The 12,641-nt window shown below is 39.0% G+C and overlaps 1 protein-coding gene across 1 annotated transcript in view; it reads left to right on the top strand.

Moving 5' to 3' along the window:
* Positions 1-12,641, top strand: part of LOC118904403 (dynein heavy chain 8, axonemal) — a 325,133-nt gene that overhangs the window by 117,153 nt on the left and 195,339 nt on the right. Inside the window, exon 39 of the mRNA XM_036870462.1 lies at positions 9,325-9,549. Within this exon, the coding sequence (XP_036726357.1) occupies positions 9,325-9,549 (225 nt within the window). The remainder of the gene's footprint in view (positions 1-9,324; positions 9,550-12,641) is intronic.

The following is a 12,641-nucleotide window of genomic DNA, read 5'->3' as shown; positions in this document are numbered from 1 at the left end:
TCAACATACTTTCCCTCTCTCAGGAAAGCTTGATCACCCTTTATACTCTGAAGGAGATATAGGATTAAAGTTGGAAAAGTTGAAAAGCAAATTTAAAGTAGCGGTGAAGTTGAACAGGATATAGTAGGAAAGTTGACTAACTTTTAGGACTTTATTTAATGTGTGTATATATACATATATATATACACACACACACAATGATTTTTAGATAAAAATCTTAACATTGTGGTGGGCAAATTTCAGTTTTCTGGAAAAATTGCTTTAAAGAGTAATGAATGTATAAATATATTCATTCTTTCTATATTCATTCAATATATAGTCATTCAATATATTCAGTCAATATATATATTACTCTTTAAATTGTATTTAATTTAATTTATTTATTTTTAAAATAAATTTATTTATTTACTTGTTTATTTTTGGCTGTGTTGGGTCTTTGTTGCTGCGTGCAGGCTTTCTCTAGTTGCAGCAAGCAGGGGCTATTCTTCCTTGCTGTGCGTGGGCTTCTCATTGTGGTGGCTTCTTTTGTTGCGGAGCACAGACTGTAGGCGCGTGGGCTTCAGTAACTGTGGCACACGGGCTCAGTAGTTGTGGCTCATGGGCTCTAGAGCTCAGGCTCAGTAGTTGTGGCACATGAGCTTCGCTGCTCCGTGGCATGTGGGATCTTCCTGGACCAGGGATCAAACCTGTGTCCTGTGCATTGGCAGGCGGATTCTTAACCACTGTGCCACCAGGAAAGTCCCTAAATTGCATTTTAAAAAGCAGATTTCCCAAATAAATTTGCCTATTACAATGTTAATTTTTTATCTAAAATTTCACCTCTGTTTTCTTCTCAAACACGTTTTTAAGATTATGAACACAATGGATCCTTGTTGCAAAAATTGGGGAAAATTTGAAGAATATGAAAGTGAAAATTAAAATTTCCCATTTTTCCACCACTTGGAAATGATGACAATATTTTCATGTGTTCCCTTTCAGTATTTTTTAATATGCTTATTATAGGCATCAAATAATATTGATGAGAATGAGCATTCTTATTTTGTTTTTTATTGTAATGAAACATCCTCCAGTTTTCACCGTGAAATCTGCTGCCTTCTTAACCTAGTGAAAAACATAATTTAAACTTTTCTTGGTGACTTAGGATAGTCATTTTATTTTATTTTTTCATCATTATTAGATTATAATTGCTATACAATGTTGTATTAGTTTATGCTGTACAACAAAGTGAATCAGTTATATGTATACATATATCTGCGTGTCCCCTCCTTCTTGGGCCTCCCTCCCACCCTCCCCATCCCACCCCTCTAGGTCGTCACAAAGCACCGAGCTGATCTCCCTGTGCTATACAGCAGCTTCCCACTAGCTATCTATTTTACACATGGTAATGTATATATGTCAGTGCTAATTTCTCAATTCATCCCACCCTCCCCTTCCTCCCCTGTGTCCACAAGTCTGTCCTCTACGTCTGCGTCTCTATTCCTGCCCTGCCACTAGGTTCATCAGTACCATTTTTCTAGATTCCATGTATATGTGTTAATATACGGTATTTGGTTTTTCTTTCTGACTTACTTCACTCTGCCTGACGGACTCTGGGTCCATCCACATAACTAACAATGACCCAATTTCGTTCCTTTTTATGGCTGATATTCCATTGTATATATGTGCCACATCATCTTTATCCATTCATCTGTTGATGGACATTTAGGTTGCTTCCATGTCCTGGCCATTGTAAATAGTGCTGCAATGAACATTGTGGTACATGTCTCTTTTTGAATTATGGTTTTCTCAGGGTATATGCCCAGTAGTGGGATTGCTGGGTCATATGGTAGTTCTATTTTTAGTTTTTAAGGAACCTCCATACTGTTCTCCATAGTGGCTGTATCAATTTACATTCCCACCACCAGTGCAAGAGGGTTCCCTTTTCTCCACACCCTCTCCAACATTTATTGTTTGTAGATTTTTTGATGATGGCCATTCTGACTGGTGTGAGGTGATACCTCACTGGAGTTTTCATTTGCATTTCTCTAATGATTAGTGATGTTGAGCATCCTTTCATGTGTCTATTGGCCATCTGTATGTCTTCTCTGGAGCAATGTCTATTTAGGTCTTCTGCCCATTTTTTGATTGGGTTGTTTGCTTTTTCTGTTATTGAGCTGTATGAGCTGTTTGTATATTTAGAAATTAAGCCCTGTTGGTTGCATCATTTGCAAATATTTTCTCCCAGTCTGTACGTAGGCTTTTTGTTTTGTTTATGGTTTCCCTTGCTGTGCAAAAGCTTTTAAGTTTCATTAGGTCCCATTTATTTATTTTTGTTTTTATTTCCATTTCTTTAGGAGGTGGGCCAAAAAGGATCTTGCTGTGATTTATGTCAAGGAGTGTTCCACCTCTGTTTTCCTTTAAGAGTTTTATAGAGTCTGTCCTTAGATTTAGGTCTTTAAATCCATTTTGAGTTTATTTTTGTGTATGGTGTTAGGAAGTGTTCTAATTTCATTCTTTTACATGTAGCTGTCCAGTTTTCCCAGCACCACTATTGAAGAGGCTGTCTTTTCTCCATTGTATATTCTTGCCTCCTTTGTCAAAGATAAGGTGACCGTAGGTGCGTGGGTTTATCGCTGGGCTTTCTATCCTGTTCCATTGATCTATATTTCTGTTTTTCTGTCTATACCATACTGTCTTGATTACTGTAGCTTTGTGGTAAAATCTGAAGTCAGGGAGCCTGATTCCTCTAGCTCCGTTTTTCTTTCTCAAGATTGCTTTAGCTATTCGGGGTTCTTTGTGTTTCCATACATATTGTAAAATCTTTTGTTCTAGTTCTGTGAAAAATACCATTGGTGGTTTGACAGGGATTGCACTGAATGTGTAGACTGCTTTGGGTAGTATAGTCACTTCCACAATGTTGATTCTTCCAATCCAAGAATATGGTATACCTCTCCATCTGTTTATATCATCTTTGATTTCTTTCATCAGTGTCTTATAGTTTTCTGTATACAGGTCTTTTGTCTCCCTAGGTAGGTTTATTCCTAGGTATTTTATTCTTTTTGTTGCAGTGGTAAATGGGATTGTTTCCTTAATATCTCTTTCTGAAATTTCATTGTTAGTGTACAGGAATGCAAGAGATTTCTGTGCATTAATTTTGTATCTTACGACTTTACTAAATTTGTTGATTAGCTCTAGTAGTTTTCTGGTGGCACCTTTGGATTTTCTATGTATAGTATCATGTCATCTGCAAACAGTGCCAATTTTACTTCTTCTTTTGACATTTGGATTCCTTTTACATCTTTTTCTTCTCTGATTGCCGTGGCTATGACTTCCAAAACTATGCTGAAAAATAGTGGTGAGAGTGGGCACCCTTGTCTTGTTCCTGACCTTAGAGGAAATGGTTTCAGTTTTTCACCACTGAGAATGTTGTTTGCTGTCGGTTTGTCATATATGGCCTTTGTTATGTTGAGGTAGGTTGCTTCTATGCCCACTTTCTGGTAAGTTTTTGTCATAAATGGGTGTTGAATTTTGTCAGAAACTTTTTCTGCATCTGTTGAGATTATTCTATGGTTTTTATCTGTTAGTTTGTTAATATGGTGTATCACATTGATTGATTTGCATATATTGAAGCATCCTTGCATTCCTGGGATAAACCCCACTTGATCCTGGTGTATGATCTGTTTAATGTGTTATTGGATTCTGTTTGCTAGTATTTTGTTGAGGATTTTTGCATCTATGTTCAACAGTGATATTGCCCTGCAATTTTCTTTTTTTGTGTTATCTTTGTCTGGTTTTGGTATTAGGGTGATGGTGGCCTTGTTGAATGAGTTTGGGAGTGTTCCTCCCTCTGCTATATTTTGGAAGAGTTTGAGAAGGATAGGTGTTAGCTCTTCTCTAAATGTTTGCTAGAATTCGCCTGCGAAGCCATCTGGGCCTGGGCTTTTGTTTGTTGGAAGATTTTTAATTACAGTTTCAATTTCAGTGCTTGTGATTGGTCTGTTCATAGTTTCTATCTCTTCTTGGTTCAGGCTTGGAAGATTGTACTTTTCTAAGAATTTGTCCATTTCTTCCAGGTTGTCCATTTTATTGGCATATAGTTGCGTGTAGTAATCTCTCATGATCCTTTGTATTTCTGCAGTGTCAGTTGTTACCTCTCCTTGTTCATTTCTAATTCTGTTGGTTTGAGTCTTCTCCCTTTTTTTCTTGATGAGTCTGGCTAATGGTTTATCAATTTTGTTTATCTTCTCAAAGAACCAGCTTTTAGTTTTATTGATCTTTGCTATTGTTTCCTTCATCTCTTTTTCATTACTCTCTGATCTGATTTTTATGATTTCTTTCCTTCTACTAATTTTGGGGTTTTTTTTTGTTCTTCTTTCTCTAATTGCTTTAGGTGTAAGGTTAGGTTGTTTATTTGAGATTTTTCTTGTTTCTTGATGTAGGATTGTATTGCTGTAAACTTCCCTCTTAGAACTGCTTTTCTGCATCCCATAGGTTTTGGGTCGTCGTGTTTTCATTGTCATTTGCTTTTAGGTATTCTTTGATTTCCTCAGTGATGTCTTGGTTGTTTAGTAGCGTATTGTTTAGCCTCCATGTTTTTTTTTTTTCTTTTACAGTTTTTTCCTGTATTTGATATCTAGTTTCATAGTGTTGTGGTCAGAAAAGATGCTTGATACGATTTCAATTTTCTTAAATTTACCGAGCCTTGATTTGTGACCCAAGATGTGATCTATCCTGGAGAATGTTCCATGAGCACTTGAGAAGAAAGTGTATTCTGCTACTTTTGGATGGAATGTCCTATAAGTATCAATTAAGTCCATCTGGTCTAATGTGTCATTTAAGGCTTGTTTTTCCTTATTAATTTTCTGTCTGGATGATCTGTCCATTGGTGTAAGTGAGGCATTAAAGTCTCCCCTTATTATTGTGTTAGCGTTGATTTCCCCTTTTGTGGCTGTTAGCCTTTGCCTTATGTATTGAGGTGCTCCTATGTTGGGTGCATAAATATTTACAATTGTTATATCTTGCTCTTGGATTGATCCCTTGATCATTATGTAGTGTCCTTCCTTGTCTCTTGTAATAGTCTATTTTAAAGTCTATTTTGTCTTATATGAGTATTGCTTACTCCTGCTTTCTTTTGATTTCCATTTGCATGGAATATCTTTTTCCATCCCCTCACTTTCAGTCTGTATGTGTCCCTAGGTCTGAAGTGGGTCTCTTGTAGACAGCATATATATGGGTCTTGTTTTTGTATCCATTCAGCCAGTCTGTGTCCTTTGGTTGGAGCATTTAATCCATTTACATTTTAAAAAATTATTTATTTATTTATTTATTTTTGGCCGCATTGGGTCTTCATTGTGGTGCGTGGGCTTCTCATTGTGGTGGCTTCTCTTGTTGTGGAGCACGGGCTTCAGGCACACGGGCTTCAGTAGTTGTTGCATGTGGGTTCAGTAGTTGTGGCTTGTGGGCTCTAGAGCTCAGGCTCAGTAGTTGTGGCACACGGGCTTTGTTGCTCTGTGGCATGTGGGATCTTCCCAGACCAGGGATCAAACCCGTGTCCCCTGCATTGGCAGGCGGATTCTTAACCACTGCGCCACCAGGGAAGTCCCTAATCCATTTACATTCAAGGTGATTATTGATATGTATGTTCCTATAACCATTTTCTTGATTGTTTTGGATTTGTTTTTGTAGGTCTTTTCCTTCTCTTCTGTTTCGTGCCTAGAGAAGTTCTTTAGCATTTGTTATAAAGCTGGTTTGGTGGTGCTGAAATCTCTTAACTTTTGCTTGTCTGTAAATCTTTTGATTTCTCTGTCGAATCTGAATGAGATCCTTGCTGGGTAGAGTAATCTTGGTTGTAGGTTTTTCCCTTTCATCGCTTTAAATATGTCCTGCCACTCCCTCTGGCTTGCAGTTTCTGCTGAAAGATCAGCTGTTAACCTTATGGGGATTAACTTGTATGTTGTTTGTTGTTTTTCCCTTACTGCTTTTAATATTTTTTCTTTTTGTTTAATTTTTGATAGTTTGATTAATTTGTGTCTTGGCGCGTTTCTCCTTGGATTTATCCTGTATGGGACTCTCTGGGCTTCCTGGACTTGACTGACAATTTCTTTTCCCATGTTATGGAAGTTTTCAACCGTAATCTCTTCAAATATTTTCTCAGTCCCTTTCTTTTTCTCTTCTTCTTCTGGGAGCCCTATAATTCAAATGTTGGTGTGCTTAATGTCCCAGAGGTCTCTGAGACTGTCCTCATTTCTTTTCTTTCTTTTTTCTTTATTCTGCTCTGCTGCAGTTATTTCCACCATTCTATCTTCCGGCTCCCTTATCCCTTCTTCTGCCTCTGTTATTCTGTTATTGATTCCTTCTAGTGTATTTTTCATTTCACCATTGATTGTCTGTCCTTTAGTTCTTTTAGGTCCCTGTTAAACATTTCTTGTATCTTCTTGATCCATGCCTTTATTCTGTTTCCGAGATTTTGGATCATCTTTACTATCATTATTCTGAATTATTTTTCAGGTAGTTTGCCTATTTCCTCTTCATTTTTTTGGTCTTGTGGGTTTTTATCTTGCTCCTTTGTCTGCAAGATAATTATCTGTCTTCTCATTTTGTCTAATTTACTGTGTTTGAGGTCTCCTTTCCCTAGGCTGCAGGATCATAGTTCCTCTTGCTTCTGTTCTCTGCCCCTGATGCTGAGGTTGGTCCAGTAGCTTTTGTAGGCTTCCTGATGGGAGGGACTGGTGCCTGCATTCTGGTGGGTGGAGCTGAGTCTTTTCCCTCTGATGGGAAGGGCCATGTCAGGTGGTGTGTTTTGGGGTGTCTGTGAACTTAGTATGACTTTAGGTAGCCTGTCTGCTGATGGGTGGGTTTGTGTCCCTGCCTTGTTTGTTGTTTGGTCTGAGGTGACCAGCACTGGGAGCTGCAGGCAGTTGAATGGAGTCTTGTATTCAGATAGAGGCCTCCTGGAGAGCTCTCACCGCTTAACATTCCCTGGGACTGGGAATTCTCTGGTGGTCCAGCGTCCTAGACTCAGCCCCCCCTCCCCAGAGGCTCAGGCCAACTTCCAGTCAGGGAACTAAGACCCTGGAAGTTGCTCATTATGGCAATAAAGGGGATTTAAAAAAAAAAAAAAAGATAAAAAAGACAAATGAAACCCCAGACCAATGGTAAAAGCAAAATCAAACAAACAGAAACAGGGAAACACACACATACAAAAGAAACAAAAACAGAACAAAATAAAACAAAAAGGAAGAGAACAAACAGAGAAACAAAAGAAGCCGAAAACGAAATCAAACAATTAAAAACAAAACTAACAGAAACAAAAAGCCCCAAAACAAAACCAGAGCAGAGTGCCAACTGAAGAATAAAGCAAAGAAACAAAAACTGACAAAAATGATTAAAAAAGAAAAAAGGGAAAAAACACAGAACAAAAGAAAAGCAAAGTAGAAATAGAAAAATAAAAAAATAAAAAATACATTAAAGAAAAAGAAGAATAAAAGGGAAAAGAACACAGAACAACTGAAAAGCATAGTAAAAATAGAAATATATTAAAAAATTAATAAAAGATAAAAGATATGTTAAAAAACAAGAAAATCCCAAAAGACTAAATAAGACTAATAACAACAAAACAAGAACAACAACCAAAAAAAGAACCGACAACAGAACAAATCAAAACATAATAAAAATAATAGCAATAATAACGTTATCTAAGCTGTCACTGTCCTTGCTCCTGCTGTGAGCCACAGCCCACCTCCGCCTCCCCAAGAGGCCCTCCACTGCCTCTGGGCTGTTCTCTGCACCTGTTGTGTGCCCTGTGGGGACCACTCAGGCTCTGATCTGGCCCAGTTCCTGCGTGTGCTGCCCCCAAAGTCCACAGCTGCCAGAGCTAGACTGTTTTCATATGTGGGAACTCTCATTGTCTACTCAAATATTCCATGGGCGCAGGTTCTACCTAGCTGATTGTGGGGATTTAATCTGCAGCTTGTGCAGCTAATGGGAAGATTTTCGATCCTCTTCCTTGGTCGCCCCACCCCAGGGTTCACCTTTGGTTTTATCCCACCTCTGTGTGTGGGCCATCCACAGGAGTCTGCTCCTGGGGCTGCCCTAAAGCGCTTGGGTCTGCCCCAGTGAGGACAGGGTGCAGAGGTGGTATGGCTGCTTGGGTTGCGGGAGCCCCAGCAGTACCAAATGCGCAGGGAAGCCAGTGGCCACGGGTGCCAGAGATATCAGGATAGTTATCATTTTAAAGATCAGTTTTTAGAATGTACCTCTATGTAGTGATTTTGCAGGGTCTGCAGGTCTGTTTGGTCTTTAAATCAAGAAAGCCTTACACTACTGTTTCTGTATTGTTTCTTTTTGCTTTGTGCAAAGAGAATCTGCTTGCTCTTGGGAGCTTCCTGACAGCAGCTATTTCCTCTGCATCCCATTACTCCTCTCAGCCAGGTGCTTCATTTATCTTTACCTACAGACCCCAGGGTTGGCCACTACTCTAGCAGGAAAATTATTGAAGTTCCAGAGGAAACAAGGATAAGGAAAGGGTTTTATTCCTGCTTTACCTACATCGAATGCCATGCCTGCAGTACCCACATGCCCTCACACACTTTCCTTCCCCTACCAGATGTGGAATTCCTTTTTGGTCCAAATGATCTTGGATCTGTTGCTTGACTCTGGGGATGAACAAAAGCTCCCAAAGGGACAATTGTTGCAGTGAGGGAGTGAGGGTACAGCATGTTCTGACCACTTTTATTTCCTTTTCTGCAGCAGAAATTGTATGTAAGGTGACAGTCCACTCACAGTTTCCTTATGCCTTCATCGGGAGACAAAGGACAAGCTTTTCCCCTTCTCACTTTCTGTCTCTCTCGTAGATAAATATATAGACAGAGAAGTAGATGTAGATAAAGATATGGATATTAGAGAGAGTGTAAGATTAAGAAAAGAGATAGGCAGCATATCCTTTTTAGAAGATGCAAAGAAACCTTTGCAAAACCCTGCTGAAGAATAATACACAGTAGTCTATTAATTCCATTTCTTTTCTTGAGAAAGAAAAATCACTGTGTGAAGGTATATGGGTCTCAGGCCCTCTGTAGAAAAATTTCCCAAGCGTCTTCCATTAACGCACATATAATTCCATAAATCATAGCAATTGTTCAAATTATTATTTATCTATCAACGTTGAAATAAATAATCAATAATTTGAACTTTAAATGTTTTTACCCTTTGGGAGTAGAGAAATGCATGTCCCATTTTTAGTTTAAAATCAGTAAGACTGTTCACCTTTATGTGACTAAGTGACCACTAAATTTTATTGCAGATGTGCTTTAAATATTTGGTAAATTTATTTGTCTTCTGGATTTGTAGGTTGGGCTTCTGGGACTTCAGATGTTGTGGACACATGATTCAGAAGAGGCTTTAAATAATGCAAAAGATGACAGGAAAATCATGCAAGTGACCAATCAGAAATTTTTGGATATTCTAAATACTCTAATTGGTCAGACAACACATGACCTGAGCAAGTTTGATAGAGTGAAATTTGAAACTCTAATTACCATCCATGTGCATCAGAGAGATATTTTTGATGACTTGGTAAAGTATCATTTTTTTCTTAATTTAAAATAATTTAGTATTCTGATTAATAAGTTAGTGCTTCTAATAATGAACAGTTAAGTGTTATACATATTTCTTAACTTATATGAACCTTCCATCTGCTTGGTCCTTTTTCACAACTATCCAGTATAATTGTGTAGTTGTAGACAACTATACAATGTCTACAAATATCTATATTTGGAAGTTTTAACAATCATATGTGTATATTCACCTTTGGCATTCTGAAAGTCTGGAATCAACTGATGTGATTTGAACTAATTGTTTCATTAAACCAATAACCAGGGATGTGATATAATTTAGGTGGGCTTGGTCATGAGTTATGATGATGTTAGCTCATAACTTGGCCCCTGTACAGAGAGGGCAAGGAGAGCCTGAAGAGAGAGGCATGTTACTCCAGGTTGGTAGGTGGAAGTTTTAATAAGCCAGGAAGTTTACTCATGAGGCTTGTCTTGGGCAGCCACAGAGGAGTAGATCTCTGCATTTGTCTGCCAAAATTTTCTAAGTTTATATAGAGGCCTTAACTGTCACATATACCATCCAGATGATCTCAACAACACATTGCTCTCTCAAGGCTGCGTCCTTGAAAACAGCCCCACTGTGGGAACAGTGAGCAGAATGCCCATTCTAAGGACAGGGAAGGGGATGAGGAGCCTCCAATTGCCTGTCCATCCAGCTCGTGGGTCAACCTGTGGTCATGTCTTCTAGATCACCTCTTCCAACAGATGAGCCAACTGTGAAAGAAGTCCAGATTGAATAGAACCAAGCTTCAGGGAACTCTCATGGCTGTTCAATTGATAGTGTCCAACAGGGCATCATGGGCTTGCTTTGGGCAAAGTTCTGCAGGGTGGGAGTAAGAAGGATGATATTTGAATTCCCTTTGGAAATAGAACCCTAACCAGTGGTCTTGAGCAGTAGTTATCTATTATGGGGTAGGGGCCCCAGGTGGCTTTGATATTGCACCATTTGACTAGTTTTGTCTTTAACTACCACTGCTTTATTCTATTTGATTTTATCTATCTTTTAGGCATCTTTTTCCTTCATCAGAGACACATAATTCATGCAACTTGGGGTGCTTTTTTTAGAGACTCTGATCCCAGGCTACCTGTTTCAAATTTGTATCAAAAGTTCTGATCAGATAAGTTGTATTTATTGAAGATTGAAGGACATGTAGTCTGCCTATTCCCCTGTAATCTAGATCCTTCTTTCTCAAAGTGTTGTATGACAATAAGTTGCATTGGGCCTCACCTAGGAGCTTGTTAGAAAAGCAGAATCTTCAGCCTCCCCACCAGACCTACTGAACCATAATCTGCATTTCAATACGATTTCCAGGTGATTCACATGTGTACTAAAGTTCAGGAAACACTGTTCTCGGATTTCTCTGGTTCAAGCTAACCATCAAAAAGCTGCATACTTAGACCATATTGCTTTGGCCTTCTACAGATTTGCTTTCACTGAATTGCAATTACCATTATACTTTGGCTTTCCTTGAAGTCCACTTCAAGAAACGTTCATATGGAATCCATTACTATACCTTCTATGAATGTACTATTGAGGATATCTATACATCTCTCACTGACTCTTAAAGCTGAAGTCTCATGGAAGAAATTTCTTTTTAAAATCAAAATGCTCAGCACATCTTTACTTTCTATACAGAATGGATTTTTTAAAAGAAAATATGCACACAAGACTATGAAACTGTTTTCTTTTTGTCTTAATTGCTACTGAACTCATGGTCAGTTTGCATTCCAAGTAAAATGAGATCTCATGGCCAGCATATATGCATTTTATTTTTCCATGTATAATGCTTAGAATAGACTGATGTATAGTAACAACTCAGTAAACATTAGCTATTCTTCTTTACTTTTTCCTCCTCCACCCCCTCTTTACCACCTTATTGGATTGTTGAAAGTAGCTAGCTGACCGCATCTCCATGGCTGAGGGTCCTGTGTTAGAGAACAGAGCCCCTGGGGGTGGTACTGGACTATGTTACCTGAAAGCAGCTCTTTTAAGATGATGAATACAAACTGCATTTTAAGAGGGAAGATAGGAATTCTTAACTGGAGGGGGAAACAAGATCATAAACAATGAGACAACAACAAAATGCAAGATGGTAAATAGCATGAAGACTTGATTAGATGGAGAACTGAGCATTGTACAGTTGCCAGAGTCCGTTTTTTAGTGTCGAATGACCTGGAAGTGGGCCCTGGGTTGCGGAGCAGTGAAGGGGACCACTTGCCACTTCCTATGTTGGTTCCCCTGAGTGGGCAGGACTGGGGTTTCTCCAGGTTTGCTAATGCAAAGTCATGAAGCACTGTGGTGGCGGTGGGATGTTGTTCCTAAACGTGCTCACCCGGTTTCTATCTCTTGCATCCATGGTGGTGGGAGCCCGGTACCTCTTGCCCCATGGGTATAAGCTGATGACTGGGCAGATTGATTGGTTTGGCCACAATGCTGGTGCAAGAAGTCATGTGTGCATATATGACCATGCATTTCTCTGCTTAATCCCTTCCCATTTCTCATGGCTTCCCATTGCCATGAGAACAATGCCCAACCTCTATCCTCTGCCCTGTGAAACCTCAGCTCTCACTCTTTCTCCAGAGTCCTGGATGCCTCAGCTGTACTGAACTTCTTTCAGTTTCTTGAACATGCCAGTCAGATCTTCTGGGTCTTCATCTAGAATGTTTTGCCCTCCCACACCTCCATCACCCCTGCTGTTTTATTTCCCTGGCTAATTCCTACTATTTTTTGCAGGGTTTAGTTTAGATGTTTCATTCTCCAAATATCCCCCTCAGACCTTCTAGACTAGGTGAGTTCTTCTTGCTACATAATTTCATTACCCTGAGTTTCTTTTCCTAGTTTATTGCAACTACTTGTTTATCTGATTGTCTTTTGTCCTCTTCTGTCAGCTCCAGAAGGCAGGAACCATGTCTGTCTTTGTTCACCCAGCACAGTGTCAGGCCCAAGGAGGGACTCAGTAAATATATATTAAATGAATGAGAATCAATTCGTGAATGAGTGAATAAAAACTGCCCATGTGCTTGTGTTTTATGCTACTGCAATTCAGTACTAAT

The sequence above is a fragment of the Balaenoptera musculus genome, chromosome 11 (genome assembly GCF_009873245.2).
Source record: "Balaenoptera musculus isolate JJ_BM4_2016_0621 chromosome 11, mBalMus1.pri.v3, whole genome shotgun sequence".
Classification (NCBI taxonomy): domain Eukaryota; kingdom Metazoa; phylum Chordata; class Mammalia; order Artiodactyla; family Balaenopteridae; genus Balaenoptera; species Balaenoptera musculus.
The sequence above is the reverse complement of the archived record's forward strand: the minus strand, read 5'-3'. Positions and strand labels throughout refer to the sequence as shown.